The sequence below is a fragment of the Somniosus microcephalus genome, chromosome 4 (assembly GCF_052327205.1).
Source record: "Somniosus microcephalus isolate GS21.2 chromosome 4, FLI_Smic_1.0, whole genome shotgun sequence".
In the NCBI taxonomy this organism is placed as follows: Eukaryota; Metazoa; Chordata; class Chondrichthyes; order Squaliformes; family Somniosidae; genus Somniosus; species Somniosus microcephalus.
The window spans coordinates 58285543-58302630 of record NC_140990.1 but is presented as its reverse complement, the minus strand read 5'-3'; the positions used below and the strand labels follow the sequence as shown (position 1 = coordinate 58302630).

Sequence of the window (17088 nt, the reverse complement as noted above, 5' to 3'; positions counted from 1 at the left end):
ACAGGGAGGAAGGAGAGAGTGTGGGATGGGGATTTATAGCTTTGGGGGGAGCAAGGGAGGAAAGATTGTTCCATGGAAATTAGAATTGTCTGTTCTGAATTTCTATCCTGTACTTACAATGATGACTTTTGTAAACTACTTTTACAGGGTGTTAGAAGGGGAGGATTTACAGACGGGAAACTCAAACCAAACATCATGTGAAGAGCTGACATATTCACTCAATTCATCAGGACCTGAATATCATCGCGCTTTGAATGTGGAAGGAGAAATGTTTGCTCTGTCTGTGGGAAAAGATTTCAAACATCAGTGTGACTGGAAAAGCACCGAGACACACACACCCGAGTGAGAGTGTTCCAGTGCACTGACTGTGGAAAGAGCTTTAACCAGTTAACACGGCCTGAAAAAACATCGCACCATTCACAGCGGGGAGAAACCGTACACGTGTTGTGTGTGGACGAGGCTTCAACTGAGCGTCCAACCTCGAGAGACACAAGGACACCCGCACCATGGAGAAACCGTGGAAATGTGGGGACTGTGGGAAGGGATTCAATTAACTGGCCCTGCTGGAGATTGGGGATAGGCTGTTCACCTGCTGTCTTTCGGAAGGGATTTACTCAATTGTCTAGCATGCTGACACGCCAGCGAGCTCGCAATAGGGAGAGGCCATTCACCTTCTCCGTGTGTGGGAAGGGATTCATTTGTTCATCCCACCTCACTGCACACCAACTTGATCACGCTGATGAGAGACCTTTTAAATGCTCTGACTGTGGGAACAGCTTTAAAACCTCTGAGGTGCTGATTGAACACCAGCGAGTTCACACTGATGAGAGACCATTCTGTTGCTCTCAGTGTGGGAAGAGGTTCCGGCAGTCATTCCGTCTGGCTGAACACCAGCTCTTTCACACTCATGAGAGTCCATTCAGTTGCTCTCACTGTGGGGAGAGGTTCAGCCAGTCATTGCAACTCGCTGAACACCAGCAAGTTCACACCAAGGAGAGACCGTTCAACTGCTTCATGTGTGGGAAGGGATTCACTCGTTTAGCCCACCTTTTGACACATGAGGACATTCACACAGGGGATTTGCCCTTCTACTGCTCTGTGTGTGGGAAGGGATTCACTCATTCAGTCCAACTTTTGACACACAAGCGAGTTCACACAGGGGAGAGGCCATTCCCATGTTTAATGTGTGGGAAGGGATTCACTAGGTCAAGCCATCTTTTGGCACACAAGCGAGTTCACACTGGGGAGAGACCGTTCACCTGCTCCGTGTGTGGGAAGGGATTCACTTGTTCATCAAACCTCACTACGCACCAGCGAGTTCACACTGGGGAGAGGCCGTTCACCTGCTCTGTGTGTGGGAAGAGTTTCCCTCGTTCATCCCACTTGTTGATACACCAGCGAGTTCACACCGGTGAGAGACCGTTCACCTGCTCCGTGTGTCGGAAGAGATTCACTTGTTTACCCCACCTTTTGAAACACCGGCCTGTTCACACCGGGAAGAGGCCATTCACCTGTTCCGTGTGTGGGAAGAGATTCACTCAGACATCCAGCCTCCAGGTGGCCGGCCGCTGCGGGGGCGAGTTAAAGGTGAGGTGGCCGGCCGCTGGGGTGGGGGGGGGCGCGAGTTAAAGGTGAGGTGGCCAGCCGCTGGGAGGGGGGGCGAGTTAAAGGTGAGGTGGCCGGCCGCTTGGGGAGGGGCGTAAGTTAAAGGTGAGGTTGCGCCTCCGGGCACGGGGTCCGTGCCGCGATCGGTTGGTCCGGCTTTCTGCTCGAGTGACCCACACCGGGGAGAGGCCGTTCACCTGCTCCGTGTGTGGGAATAGATTCACTCAGTCATCCACCCTGCTGACACACCAGCGAGTTCACACTGACGAGAGACCTTTTAAATTTTCTGACTGTGAGAAGACCTTTAAAAGAAGTAATGATCTGCTGACACACCAACGCATCCACACTGGGGAGAAACCGTTCACCTGCTCCGTGTGTGAGAAAGGATTTGTTACATCATCCCAGCTGCTGAGACACCAGCGAGTTCACACTGGGGAGAGGCCGTTCTCCTGCTCTGTGTGTGGGAAGAGATTCACTGATTCATCACACCGACTGAGCCACCAGCGAATTCACACTGGGGAGAGACTGTTCACCTGCTCTGTGTGTGGGAAGGGATACACTCAGTCATCCCACCTGCTGAAACACCGGCGATTCTGCTGTTAATCACATCCAGGACTGAACCATTTTCATTCTGACAGTTGGGGTTTGTTTCTGCTGATGTCAATAACCCCTATAACTGGGCTGGAATTTAATATTCTGGGTCAATGCAAAATAAATCCGCTTTGTTTTAAACACATGGGGGGGGGGAAATTCCCCTCCTTTGCGCCTCCCGTGGCCAAATTCCGCGGGAGTTTTGCGGCAGCGCTACCGGGTTGCGCACCGATCTCGTGTGCCGGGAGATCATGACATCATCTCTGGACGCATCGCCCCGGCACAAAAATTGCCCTTCGCCCAGCTTGCGTCCCCTGCAGCAGCGCCGGGCGATGGCAGTGACTGCTGCAGGGGACGCAAGCAGGGCCACTGGGGGGGCACGAGTTAAAGGTGAGGTGGCCGGCTGCTGGGAGGTGGGGTGAGTTAAAGATGAGGTGGCCGGCCGCTGGGGGGGGGGGCACGAGTTAAAGGTGAGGTGGCCGGCCGCTGCGGGGGCAAGTTAAAGGTGAGGTGGCCGGCCGCTGGGGTGGGGGGGGGCGCGAGTTAAAGGTGAGGTGGCCAGCCGCTGGGAGGGGGGGCGAGTTAAAGGTGAGGTGGCCGGCCGCTTGGGGAGGGGCGTAAGTTAAAGGTGAGGTTGCGCCTCCGGGCACGGGGTCCGTGCCGCGATCGGTTGGTCCGGCTTTCTGCTCGAGTGACAGGCTGATCGCGCGGCACCCCATCTCCCCGGTGGCCCCGGTAAGTTTAAGATAATCTGCAGCGTTCGCAGCGTGGGGCCCGGCCCTTTAATTCAGGGAAGAGCCCCTGCAAGGAGGCAGCGCCACGCTTGGCCACTGGTGGGGCTGCTGAGCACATCGCCCCAGGTCATGAACTTCCCTCCTGCGCTCCAAGGAGAATGTGCAGAGCTTGGTTTACTGCTCCACTTCCCTCTTGGAACAAAAATGGGAATTACAGAGAGGCTGGAAGAGGTTAGCGCCTGGCACTAGCTTTTCCAGCTTTTCTGATTTAGCGGCCCAAACAGGGCTCGAGGGGAATGTCTCCCCCACAGTGTAAGAACATAAGATAACATAAGAAATAAGAGCAGGAGTGGGCCATTCGGCCCCTCGAGCCTGCTCCGCCATTCAATAAGATCATGGCTCAGCATCGACCTCAACTCCGCTTTCCCGCCCGATCCCCATATCCCTTGATTCCCCTAGAGTCCAAAAATCTCTCTATCTCAGCCCTGAATATACTCAAAGACTCAGCATTCACAGCCCTCTGGGGCAGAGAATTTCAAAGATTCACAACCCTCTGAGTGAAGAAATTCCTCCTCATCTCAGTCTTAAATGACCCTTTATCCTGAGACTATGGCCCCCTAGTTCTAGACTCTCCAGCCAGGGGAAACAATCTCTCAGCATCTACCCTGTCAATCCCCCTCAGAATATTTTAATGAGATCACCTCTCATTCTTCTAAACTCCAGAGAGTATCGGCCCATTCTACACAATCTCTCATCATAGGACAGCCCTCTCATCCCAGGAATCAATCTAGTGAACCTTTGTTGCACCGCCTCCAAGGCAAGTATATCCTTCCTTAGATAAGGAGACCAAAACTGTGCACAGTACTCCAGGTGTGGTCTCACCAAGGCCCTGTACAATTGGAGCAAGACTTCCTTACTCTTATACTCCAACCACCTTGCAATAAAGGCCAACATGCCATTTGCATTCCTCATTGCTTGCTGTACCTGCACACTAGCTTTCTGCATTTCCTGTACAAGGCCACCTAAATCTCTGAACACCAACATTTAATAGTTACTCACCATTTAAAAAATATTCAGTTTTTCTATTCTTCCTACCAAAGTGAATAACCTCACATTTCCCTACATTACACTCCATCTGCCACCTTACTGCCCACTCACTCAGTCTATCTATATCCCTTTGCAGACTCTGTGTTCTCCTCACAGCTTACTGTCCCACCTAGCTTTGTATCGTCAGCAAACTTGGATACATTACACTCAGTCCCTTCATCTAGGTCATTAATATAGATTGTAAATAGCTGAGGCCCCAACACTGATCCTTGCGGCACCCCACTAGTTACAGACTGCCAACCTGAAAATGACCCATTTATCCCTACTCTCTGTTTTCTGTCCGCTAACCAATTCTCTATGCATGCCAATACATTACCCCAACCACATGAACCCTTACTTTGCATAACAACCTATTACGTGGCACCTTATCGAATGTCTATTGGAAATCCAAATATACCACATCCACTGGCTCCCCTTTATTGACCCTGCTAGATACTCCTCAAAAAACTCTAATAAATTTTATTAAACATAATTTTCCATGTTGACTCTGCCTAATCATGTTATGATTTTCTAAGTGCCCTGATACCACTTCCGTAATAATGTATTTCAGCATTTTCCCAACAACTGATGTCAGGGTAACTGGTCTGTAGTTCCCTGTTTTCTCTCTCCCACCTTTCTGGAATAGCGGGTTACATTTGCTGCCTTCCAATCCGCTGTGACTGTTCCAGAATCTAGTGAATTTTGGAAGATCACAACCAATGCATCCACTATCTCTGCAGCCACCTGTTTTAGAACCCTAGGATGTAGGCCATCAGGTCCAGGAGATTTATCGCCTTTTAGTCCCATTAGTTGTTCAAGTACTTTTTCTTCTACTGAATACTCTTCGGTTACTCTCATGGACAAGTCCCAGCTCCCCTTACCTTCCAGAGTGCCTCTCCTAGCCTTGGCATCCAGGGAAGGTATCAGTAACACGCTCGGGATCACTAAACACAAAACCCAGTCTGTTAATCACTTTCAGCTACTGGGTTTAGCATGTGTCCCACAGCATCTCTCTCACATTCAATGTGTGAATAGAGCATCACACCTGCAAACCTGGTTTAAATTTAAAGTCACTCAGCAAATGTATTTAACAAAAGCCTGTAGGCTAATGAGACTCTGTTAAGGTGCCTTGTGCTGCTGGACCGCTCTGCATTTTGCCTGTAATGGAAAATAACTGAAGATTTGTCCCAGTGTCATCTTTGCTGTCATGAAATGAGTGTGTCTTTTAATGAGCCTCACGTCCTTGCTCATGTCGGCTGCAATTGTGCAGAAAGGGGATGTGTAAAGAGATGGTCTGTGTATGGAGATGTGAAAGAAGGAAACGGTGTGTGTGTGTGAGATAGTGACACAGCCTTGTGGTCACAGTCAGAGCAATGCACAGATAATAAGAACATAAGAACATAAGAAATAGGAGCAGGAGTAGGCCAATCGGCCCCTCGAGCCTGCTCCACCATTCAATAAGATCATGGCTGATCTGATCCTAACCGCCAATCCACTATCACAGAACCATCTCCTGAACCTAACAGAATTAGACACATGAAATAGGAGCAGGATCAGGCTACACGGCCCCTGGGCCCGCTCCGCTACCCACAGGGCCATGACCGATCCGAACCTAGACTCATGTCCAAATTCCTGCCCGCTCCCCATAACCCTTAATTCCCTTTACTTCTAGGAAACTGTCTATTTCTGTTTTAAATTTATGTAATGATGTAGCTTCTACAGCTTTTTGGGGCAGCATATTCCATGGACCTACCACCCTCTGAGTGAAGTAGTTCCTCCTCATCTCAGTTTTGAAAGAGCAGCCCCTTATTCTAAGACTATGCCCCCTAGTTCTAGTTTCACCCATCATCGGGAACATCTTCCCCGCATCCACCCGATCCAACCCCTTCACAATCTTATATGTTTCAATAAGATCGCCTCTCATTCTTCTGAACTCCAATGAGTAGAGTCCCAATCTACTCAACCTCTCCTCATATGTCCATCCCCTCATCCCCGGGATTAACCGAGTGAACCTTCTTTGTACTGACTTGAGAGCAAGTATGTCCTTTCTTAAGTATGGACACCAAAACTGTACGCAGTATTCCAGGTGCGGTCTCACCAATACCTTGTACAACTGAAGCAATACCTCCCTATTTTTATATTCTTGTGGTTATGGTTTGGGCTGGGCCAGGTCAATAATGTAGTAAACAAGTTAAATATAAATACCGCCAGTGTAGTCGCAGCTTGTTAGAACAGACCTGGGGAGAAAAGAGCTCTGAATCCACTGTGTTATCCCTGTTCTCCGGGTCGGGTAACTATACTCTGTCTGTATTTTTGCAGTGCTGTTAATAAAGTCAGTAAAAGACAATCTGTTGTGAGCTTGATTATCTGGTGTCTGAAACCACAAGACTCAATTTTTAAAGTCAACAGGATGAACAAGTAAACACATCATGGCCCAATACTCCAGCTCTATATTCACAGGAGAAAGTCTGTTATCACACTCATCGAGTGGACAGAATAAAGAAAGTTCCCATCTCGAAGAACCTCCAGAATCATTTGTAAATCTTTCAAAACCTGACAGGATCCAAATGTCAGTTCGTTTTCCATTGAAGTCAGTTAAAGTAGGACTGAAAGAGGAGTTGGGGTCAGGGGGGTTGGAGAGTAGGGGTGAAAGGAGTTGGGGTGAGGGGGGTTGGAGAGTAGGGGTGAAAAGATTTGGGGTGAGGGGGTTGGAGAGTAGGGGTGAAAGGAGTTGGGGTGAGGGGGGGTTGGAGAGTAGGGGTGAAAGAGGAGTTGGGGTGAGGGGGTTGGAGAGTAGGGGTGAAAGAGGAGTTGGGGTGAGTGGGTTTGGAGAGTAGGGGTGAAAGAGGAGTTGGGGTGAGAGGGGTTGGAGAGTAGGGGTGAAAGAGGAGTTGGGGTGAGGGGCGTTGGAGAGTAGGGGTGAAAGAGGAGTTGGGGTGAGGGGGGTTGGAGAGTAGGGGTGAAAGAGGAGTTGGGGTGAGGGGGGTTGGAGAGTAGGGGTGAAAGAGGAGTTGGGGTGAGGGGGTTGGAGAGTAGGGGTGAAAGAGGAGTTGGGGTGAGGGGGTTGGAGAGTAGGGGTGAAAGAGGAGTTGGGGTGAGGGGGGTTGGAGAGTAGGGGTGAAAGAGGAGTTGGGGTGAGGGGGGTTGGAGAGTAGGGGTGAAAGAGGAGTTGGGGTGAGGGGTTTGGAGAGTAGGGGTGAAAGAGGAGTTGGGTTGAGGGGGGTTGGAGAGTAGGGGTGAAAGAGGAGTTGGGGTGAGGGGGTTGGAGAGTAGGGGTGAAAGAGGAGTTGGGGTGAGGGGGTTGGAGAGTAGGGGTGAAAGAGGAGTTGGGTTGAGGGGGGTTGGAGAGTAGGGGTGAAAGAGGAGTTGGGGTGAGGGGGTTGGAGAGTAGGGGTGAAAGAGGAGTTGGGGTGAGGGGGGTTGGAGAGTAGCGGTGAAAGAGGAGTTGGGGTGAGGGGGGTTGGAGAGTAGGGGTGAAAGAGGAGTTGGGGTGAGGGGGGTTGGAGAGTAGGGGTGAAAGAGGAGTTGGGGTGAGGGGGGTTGGAGAGTAGGGGTGGAAGAGGAGTTGGGGTGAGGGAGGTTGGAGAGTAGGGGTGAAAGAGGAGTTGGGGTGAGGGGGTTGGAGAGTAGGGGTGAAAGAGGAGTTGGGGTGAGGGGGGTTGGAGAGTAGGAGTGAAAGAGGAGTTGGGGTGAGGGGGATTGGAGAGTTGGGGTGAAAGTGGAGTTGGGGTGAGGGGTTGGAGAGTAGGGGTGAAAGAGGAGTTGGTGTGAGGGGTGTTGGAGAGTAGGGGTGAAAGCGGAGTTTGGGTGAGGGGGTTGGAGAGTAGGGGTGAAAGAGGAGTTGGGGTGAGAGGGGTTGGAGAGTAGGGGTGAAAGAGGAGCTGGGGTGATGGGGGTTGGAGAGTAGGGGTGAAAGAGGAGTTGGGGCGAGGGGGTTGGAGAGTAGGGGTGAAAGAGGAGCTGGGGTGATGGGGTTTGGAGAACCAGTGGATGTGGTGTATTTGGACTTTCAAAAGGCTTTCGATAAGGTCCCGCATTAGAGATTAGTGTGTAAACTTAAGGCACATGAGATTGGGGGCAAGGCATTGACTTGGATAGAGAACTGGTTGGCAGACAGAAAGCAAAGAGTTGGAATAAACGGCTCTTTTTCTGAGTGGCAGGCAGTGACTAGTGTGGTACCGCAGGGATCGGTCCTTGGACCCCAGCTATTCACAATATATATTAATGATCTGGACGAAGGAACTAGATGTAATGGCCCAGAAATTTGGGTCAGGGGCTTCCCGCGGGTGCACCTGCACTTACCTTGCGCGCCGGCCGTTGAGCTGTAGGGCCCCGTGGAATTCCGATCCGGGGCCTGGCCCAGCTGCCGGCACGCAGTACTTGCATATCCCAGGGGCGCAGTTAGTTCGATGCATCCCCTGGGATCACGTGTGCCATGGGGAGCCCATCGGAGCAGGGAATTCTCCATTCATAAGATTGACAGGAAGACCAGTCAAAAGTTATAAATACTACGGCCCCAAAACAGCACTAAACCTTCAAATAAATTTTTAAAGGACATCACATTTTTAAAATAAACTATAAATTACATGAAATAATTATTTTAAACACTAATTTAAATTTTTGAAAAAAGTAATTTTGTTTCCTAACGGGGCTAAAAATAAACTTACCTTGCTTTAAAGTATTAAAAAATAATAAACCTGTGGAAAAAATGTTTTAATTTTAATTAATTCCCCACTTACCTTGTAAAAAGCAGGCCTTACGCCTGCTTTTTACATGTCTAACTTCTGGAGACTTACCCTCCCGGGAAAACCTGTAATAAAAAATGAAGTTCGATGCGCACGCGCAGCCTCTCCCGTGCACGTGTTCGACCTCTGAACCCCTTCGTTCAGGGTAACGGAAGTGCCGGCTTCCCACGCATGTGCAGTGCATGCAGTAAACTGGCACTTCCATTGGGCTTACGGGCGAGTACCCCATGCGTACTCACCCGTGGAGACCCGAATTTCTGGGCCAATATCTCCAAGTTTGCAGACGACACAAAGCTGCGTCGGCGTGTGTGCTGTGAGGAGGATGCCGAGAAACTCCAGTATGATTTGAACAGGTTGGGTGATTGGGCAGAAGCACGGCAGATGCAATATAATGTGGATAAATGCGAGGTTATCCACTTTGGTGTCAAAAACAGGAAGGCAGATTATTATCTGAATGGCAATAGATTGGGAGAAGGGGAAGTGCAACGAGACCTGGGTGTCCTTGTGCACCAGTCGCTGAAAGTAAGCATGCAGGTGCAGCAGGCGGTTAAGAAGGCAAATAGTATGTTGGCCTTCGTAGCGAGAGGGTTTGAGTACAGGAACAAGGATGTCTTGCTGCAGTTGTACAGGGCCTTGGTGAGACCACATCTTGAGTATTGTGTGCAGTTTTGGTCGCCTTATCTGAGGAAGGATGTTCTTGCCATGGAAGGAGTTCAGCGAAGATTCACCAGGCTGATACCTGGGATGGCAGGAATGAAGTATGAGGAGAGATTGGGTCGATTGGGCTTGTACTCGCTGGAGTTTAGAAGAATGAGAGGGGATCTCATTGAAACTTATAAAATTCCAACAGGACTAGACAGACTAGATGCTGGAAGGATGTTCCTGATGGTCGGGGAGTCCAGAACCAGGGGTCACAGTCTAAGGATAAAGGGTAGGCCATTTAGGACAGAGATGAGGAGGAATTTCTTCACCCAGAGAGTGGTGAACCTATGGAATTCTCTATCAAAAAAGGCAGTGGAGACCAATTCATTAAATATATTCAAGGAGGAGTTGGATATATTTCTTAAGGCTAAAGGGATCAAGGGATATGGGGAGAAGGGAGGGGCAGGGTACTGAGTTTGGATGATCAGCCATGATCGCATTGAATGGCGGAGCAGGCTCGAGGGGCTGAATGGCCTACTCCAGCTCCTATCTTCTAAGTTTCTATGTTTCTATGGAGACGGACTGAGGCGTGTGTCCTCCTTGGAGGGGAACCAGGTAAAGAGGGAAACCTACCCTCAAAAAGAGTGAAATATCTTGGAATTTAAATGTGTCCATTCCCATTGTTTGGATATTGATGAGCAGCAATGAGCAGTTTTTTCTCTATTTTGAATATAAATACAAAAGCCCTACTCAACATGTTAAACTACTAGTTATTTAATCAGGGCTGCAGCTGCTGAAAGGTTGACTGTACTGAGGTTTGTGGCCAGAGCTGGCAGACGTGTTGTTCTGAAGTCTGATGTCTCACACCTGAAGAGTCTGTTTATGTCATGTTGTAATGACCTTTTTCTGTTGAAATCAAAGGGAGATGATTCCCCACTCTGTTAATCAACTCTTTGACACATTATATAATATATATCTCCAACTCTGACTAGTATATCCTGTCTGATATAAACCAGCCCCACAGCCACTGAAACCAATCTCCTCCTGTCTGATATAAACCAACCCCACAGTCACTGACACCAATCTCCTCCTGTCGGATATAAAGCAACCCCACAGTCACTGACACCAATCTCCTCCTGTCTGATATAAACCAACCCCACAGTCACTGACACCAATCTCCTCCTGTCAGAAATAAACCAACCCCACAGTTACTAACACCAATCTCCTCCTGTCTGATATAAACCAACTCCACAGCCACTGACACCAATCTCCTCCTGTCTGATATAAACCAATCCCACAGTCACTGACACCAATCTCCTCCTGTCTGATATAAACCAATCCCACAGTCACTGACACCAATCTCCTCCTGTCTGATATAAACCAACTCCACAGCCACTGACACCAATCTCCTCCTGTCTGATATAAACCAACCCCACAGTCTCTGACACCAATCTCCTCCTGTCTGATATAAACCAACCCCACAGTCACTGACACCAATCTCCTCATGTCTGATATAAACCAGCCCCACAGTCACTGATACCAATCTCCTCCTGTCTGATATAAACCAGCCCGTCACTGACACCAATCTCCTCCTGTCTGATATAAATCAACCCCACAGTCACTGATACCAATCTCCTCCTGTCTGATATAAACCAGCCCCAGTCACTGACACCAATCTCCTCCTGTCTGATATAAACCAACCCCACAGTCACTGATACCAATCTCCTCCTGTCTGATATAAACCAACCCCACAGTCACTGACACCAGTCTCCTCCTGTCTGATATGAACCAATCCCACAGACCCAGAAAGATTAAACTCAGCCCATTACTTGGATTGGACTTGTCTCCATTCCCGTGCCGAGGGGATTGCTGTACCAGATGGGAGGGGCAACATTTGGGGACTCTCGATTCTCCACCAATTCCCATTCCCCTTCTTTCTGCTGGGTTATGGAGGTGCCACTGTGTGTAATGTGCAGGTCAGTAAGAATTGTCAGCAAGGATTAATCAGCACTTTCTAATTGGAGATGTTAATCAGTGGAATCTTTCAGACACTGAATTGTAGATTTTGTGCCAAAGATCAATTTAGGATTGAAGTAAAAGTTAATTTTATTGCAAACTAATTTCTGATCAGAGTCCCTGAATTAAGGGGAAAGATCACAGACAGCGGTTCTTAAAGGGACACTGCAGCCCCGAGAATACAATCGGCTATATATCCAGAATATTAAACTCCAGCCAGTTATAGGGATTATTAGCATCAGCAGAAACAAACCCCATATGTTGGAATGAACATGGTTCAGTCCTGGATGTGATTAACAGCAGCAATAACAGCAGAATCCAACCTCTGCAGTCACTTGTGAACTCGCTGGTGTTTCAGCAATGTGGATGACTGAGCGAAACCCCTCCCACACTCGGAGCATGTGAATGGCCTCTCCCCAGTGTGAACTCGCTGGTGTGTCCGCAGTATGGGTGATTCAGTGAATCCCTTTCCACACACGGAGCAGGTGAACGGTCTCTCCCCTGTATGAAATCGCTGGTGTGCCAGAAGGCCAGATAACTGAGTGAATCCCTTCCCACACATGGAGCAGGTGAACGGCCTCTCCCCAGTGTGACGTTGCTGGTGTCTCAGCAGGTTAGATGACTGAGAGAATCTTTTCCCACACACGGAGCAGGTGAGTGGCCTCTGCCTGGTATGAACTCGCTGGTGTATTTGCAAGCTGGATAACTGTATGAATCTCTTACCACACACGGAGCAGGTGAACAGCCTTTGCAGTGTGAACTCGCTGGTGTGCCAGCAGGCCAGATAACTGAATAAATCCCTTCTCACACTTGGAGCAGCTGAATGGCCTCTCCCGTGTGACTGCGTCGATGAGTTAACAGCCGGGATGGATAACTGAATCCCTTCCCACAGTCCTCACATTTCCACGGTTTCTCCATGGTGCGGGTGTCCTTGTGTCTCTCCAGGTTGGACGATCAGTTGAAGCCTCGTCCACACACAGAACACGTGTACGGTTTCTCCCCACTGTGAACGGTGCGATGTTTTTTCAGGCTGTGTAACTGGCTAAAGCTCTTTCCACAGTCAGTGCACTGGAACACTCTCACTCGGGTGTGTGTGTCTCGGTGGTTTTCCAGTCACACTGATGTTTGAAATCTTTTCCCACAGACAGAACAGACAAACATTTCTTCTTCCACATTCAAAGGCCGATGATATTCGGTTCCTGATGAATGGAGTGACTCGGTCACATCTTGATGTGATGTTTGGTCTGAGTTTGTGGTCTGTAAATGCTGCCCTTCTCACAGCCTGTAAAAGAAGTTTACAAAAGCCATCACTGTGAGTCCCGGATAGAAATTGACAAGATTCTCTCCTCCTGGTTCCTGGCTAAGGGGGCCGCGCATGCGCCCTGCTGCCCCATGAGCCTCTCAAGATGGCGGCCGTTAACCCGGCCCTGTCACCGGGAGAAAGCCCCACAGCTGCCGCCCCACTCGGGGCAAACGCCCTGCCCGGAGACTCTTGTTCGGGGCCTGAGGCCCACCCCGGGTGTTTGTGAAACAGATAATGTTGAGTGTTTTAATAATGGGGCCTGAGGCCCACCCCGGGTGTTTGTGAAGCAGATAATGTTGAGTGTTTTAATAATGGGGCCTGGGGCCGCACTCGGGGTGTGAGCAGCCCGCGCCCCCCCGGGGTTCATGAACCCGCTCCCTGAGCTCTCTCACCTGATGTGTCAGCGGCTGCTGCCAAGGCCGCGCATGCTCAGTTCACACTGCCCGGGTGATTGATGGGAGCTCCGGACCAATAGGAAGAGCGGGGCGGAGGTGGGCAGAGCGAGCGGGCGGCTGGTCCTCCAACCAATGGTGGCGCAGCAAGGGGGTGGGGCCTGGTGAGCAGCTCAGGTGTGCGGTGGCCGATTGTGACGTGCTGTCCCCAGGTGAGAGCAGCTCAGTCAGCACAGAGCTGGGGCTGGAGTCTGGGAGAGGGGCCACAGTCAGCACAGAGCTGGGGCTGGAATCTGGGAGAGGGGCCACAGTCAGCACAGAGCTGGGGCTGGAGTCTGGGAGAGGGGCCACAGTCAGCACAGAGCTGGGGCTGGAATCTGGGAGAGGGGCCGCAGTCAGCACAGAGCTGGGGCTGGAATCTGGGAGAGGGGCCACAGTCAGCACAGAGCTGGGACTGGAATCTGGGAGAGGGGCCACAGTCAGCACAGAGCTGGGGCTGGAATCTGGGAGAGGGGCCTCAGTCAGTGGGCCTGGCAAAGGGCCAGATCCACAGCAGCTTCACTAAAGTTTATTTAAAGACAAATTTCCTGCAGTTTTAGAGACAGCCTTTGTCACTGCAATAATTTCTTTAATGTTTAATAATTAAGTCAAAAGCATCAAAAAGAGAGTAGCAAAAGTAAAGAAAGACTTGCATTTATATAGCGCCATTCACGACCACCGGACGTCTCAAAGTGCTTTACAGTCAATGAAGTACTTTTTGAAGTGGAGTCACTGTTGTAATGTGGGAAACACAGCAGTCAATTTGCACTCAGCAAGCTCCCACAAACAGCATTGTGATAATGACCAGATAATCTGTTTTTGTTATGTTGGTTGAGGGATAAATATTGGCCAGGACACCGGGGATAACTCCCCTACTCTTCGAAATAGTGCCATGGGATCTTTCACATCCACCTGAGAGGGCAGACGGGGCCTCGGTTTAATGTCTCATCAGAAAGACGGCACCTCTGACAGTGCAGCACTCCCTCAGCACTGCACTGGAGTGTCAGCCTAGGTTTATGTGCTCAAGTCTCTGGAGTGGGACTAAAACCCACAACCCTTTGACCCAGAGGCGAGTGTGCTACCAACTGAGCCACAGCTGACAATGTTGGTCCCTTAGAGGTAGAGACAGGAGAAATTATTATGGGGAATAAGGAAATGGTAGAAAGATTAAACAAATATTTTGTATCTGTCTCACAGTAGAAGACACAAAAGCATACCAAAAATGGTGGGAAACCGAGGGTTTAATGAGGGTGAAGAACTTAATGTAATTAATATAAGTACCAGAGAAACGAATGGGACTACAAGCCAACAAATCCCCTGGACCTGACGGCCTACATCCTAGGGTTCTAAAAGAGGTGGCTGAGGAGATAGTGGATGCATTGGTCGTGATCTTCCAAAATTCCCGAGATTCTAGAATGGTCCCAGCGGATTGGAAGGTCGCAATTGTAACACCGCTATTAAAGAAAGGAGGGAGAGAAAAAACAGGGGACAACAGGCCAGTTAGCCTGACATCAGTCATTGGGAAAATGCTGGAATCCATTGTTACGGAAGTTGTATCAGGGCACTTAGAAAATCATAACATGATTAGGCAGAGTCAACATGGTTTTATGAAAGGAAAATCGTGTTTGACAAATTTATTAGAGTTTTTTGAGGATGTAACTAGCAGGTATATATAAAGGGGAACCAGTGGATGTAGTATATTTGGATTTCCAAAAGGCATTCGATAAGGTGCCACATAAAAGATTATTACACAAGATTAGGGCTCACGGGGTTGGGGGTAATATAGTAGCATGGATAGAGGATTGGTTAACGGGCAGAAAACAGAGAGTCGGGATAAACGGATCTTTTTCAGGTTGGCAGGCTGTAACTAGTGGGGTGCTGTAAGGATCAGTGTTGGGGCCTCAGCTATTTACAATCTATATTAATGACCTAGATGAAGGGACCGAGTGTAATGTAGCCAAGTTTGCTGATGATACAAAGCTAGGTGGGACAGTAAGCTGTGAGGAGAACACAAAGAGTCTGCAAAGGGAGATAGACAGACTAGTGAGTGGGCAGTAAGGTGGCAGATGGAGTATAATGTAGGGAAATGTGAGGTTATTCACTTTGGTAGGAAGAATAGAAAAACAGAATATTTTTTAAATGGTGAGAAACTTGCAAATGTTGGTGTTCAGAGAGATTTGGGTGTCCTCATGCAAGTAACACAGAAAGCTAGCGTGCAGGTACAGCAAGCAATAAGGAAGGCAAATGGCATGTTGGCCTTTATTGCAAGGGGGTTGGAGTATAAGAGTAAGGAAGTCTTGCTCCAATTGTACAGGGCCTTGGTGAGACCACATCTGGAGTACTGTGCACAGTTTTGGCCTCCTTATCTAAGGAAGGATATACTTGCCTTGGAGGCGGTGCAACAAAGGTTCACTAGATTGATTCCTGGGATGAGAGGGCTGTCCTATGATGAGAGATTGTGTAGAATGGGCCGATACTCTCTGGAGTTTAGAAGAATGAGAGGTGATCTCATTGAAACATACAAGATTCTGAGGGGGATTGACAGGGTAGATGCTGAGAGGTTGTTTCCCGTGGCTGGAGAGTCTAGAACTAGGGGCATAGTCTCAGGATAAGGGGTCGGCCATTTAGGACTGAGATGAGGAGGAATTTCTTCACTCAGAGGGTTGTGAATCTTTGGAATTCTCTGCCCCAGAGGGCTGTGAATGCTGAGTCTTTGAGTATATTCAAGGCTGAGAGAGATAGATTGTTGGACTCTAGGGGAATCAAGGGATATGGAGATTGGGCAGGAAAGTGGAGTTGAGGTCGATGATCGGCCATGATCTTACTGAATGGCGGAGCAGGCTCGAGGGGCCGAATGGCCCACTCCTGCTAATTAGCTAAGGGAGAGGAGGCAGTGAGCAGTGCTGAGGGATATTTTTCTGACTGGAGGGAAGTATGCAGTGGGTTCCCCCAGGGGTCGGTATTAGGACCATTGCTTTTCTTGTTATATATAACTGACCTGGACTTGGGTATAGGTGTACAATTTTGAAGTTTGCAGATGATACAAAACTTGGCAATGTAGTAAATAGTGAGCATAGTAGTAGCAGACTTCAGGAGGACAGAGACAGACTGTGAAATGAGCAGACACAAGGCAGATGAAATGAAATGAGGATAAGTGTGAAGTGATGCACTTTGGGAGAAACAACAGGGAGAGGCCGTATAATCTAAATGGGACTATTTTGAGGGGGTGCAAGAGCAGAGGGACCTGGGGGTCCATATTCACAAATCTTTGAAAGTGCCACAGCAAGTTGGTGAGGTGGTTCAGAAAGCGTATGGGATACTTGGCTTTGCAAATAGGGCCATTGAATACAAAAACAAGGAAGTTACACTAAACTTTATAAATCACTAGTTAGGAACATAGGAACAGGAGGAGGCCATTCAGCCTCTCGAACCTGCTCCGTCATTCAATAAGATCATGGCTGATCTTGGGCTCAAAGCCACTTCCCAGCCCGCTCCCCATAACCCTTCACTCCCTTATGTTGCAAAAATCTGTCTCTCTCCACCTTAAATGTATTCAATGACCCAGCCTCCACAGCTCTCTGGGGCAGAGAAATCCACAGATTTATGACCCTCTGAGAGAAGAAATTCCTCCTCATCTCAGTTCTAAAAGGGTGACCCTTTATTCTAAAACTGTGCCCCCGGGTTCTAGATTCCCCCATGTGGGGAAACATCCTCTCTGCATCTACCTTGTCGAGCCCCCTCAGTCTCTTATATGTTTCAATAAGATCCCCTCTCATTCTTCTAAACTCCAATGAGTATAGGCCCAGCCTGCTCAACCTTTCTTCATAAGTCAACCCCCTCATCTCTGGAATTAACCGAGTGAATCGTCTCTGAACTGCCTCCAATGCAAGTATATCCTTCCTTAAATAAGGGGACCAAAACTGTTCGCAGTACTC

General features: G+C 49.1%; 1 protein-coding gene and 1 pseudogene across 1 annotated transcript; one reads left to right on the top strand and one right to left on the bottom strand.

The window, feature by feature from the left end:
- LOC147118984 (uncharacterized) overlaps window positions 1–13015 on the bottom strand; it is a 56742-nt pseudogene extending 43727 nt beyond the window's left edge.
- LOC147118985 (uncharacterized) lies at window positions 153–2585 on the top strand. Its single transcript, XM_085987048.1, has 2 exons — window positions 153–1608; window positions 1675–2585. Exons 1-2 carry the CDS (start codon window positions 628–630, stop codon window positions 2206–2208), a joined length of 1515 nt encoding a protein of 504 aa, XP_085843174.1. The 5' UTR covers window positions 153–627; the 3' UTR covers window positions 2209–2585.
- Window positions 13016–17088: the final 4073 nt, after the last annotated feature.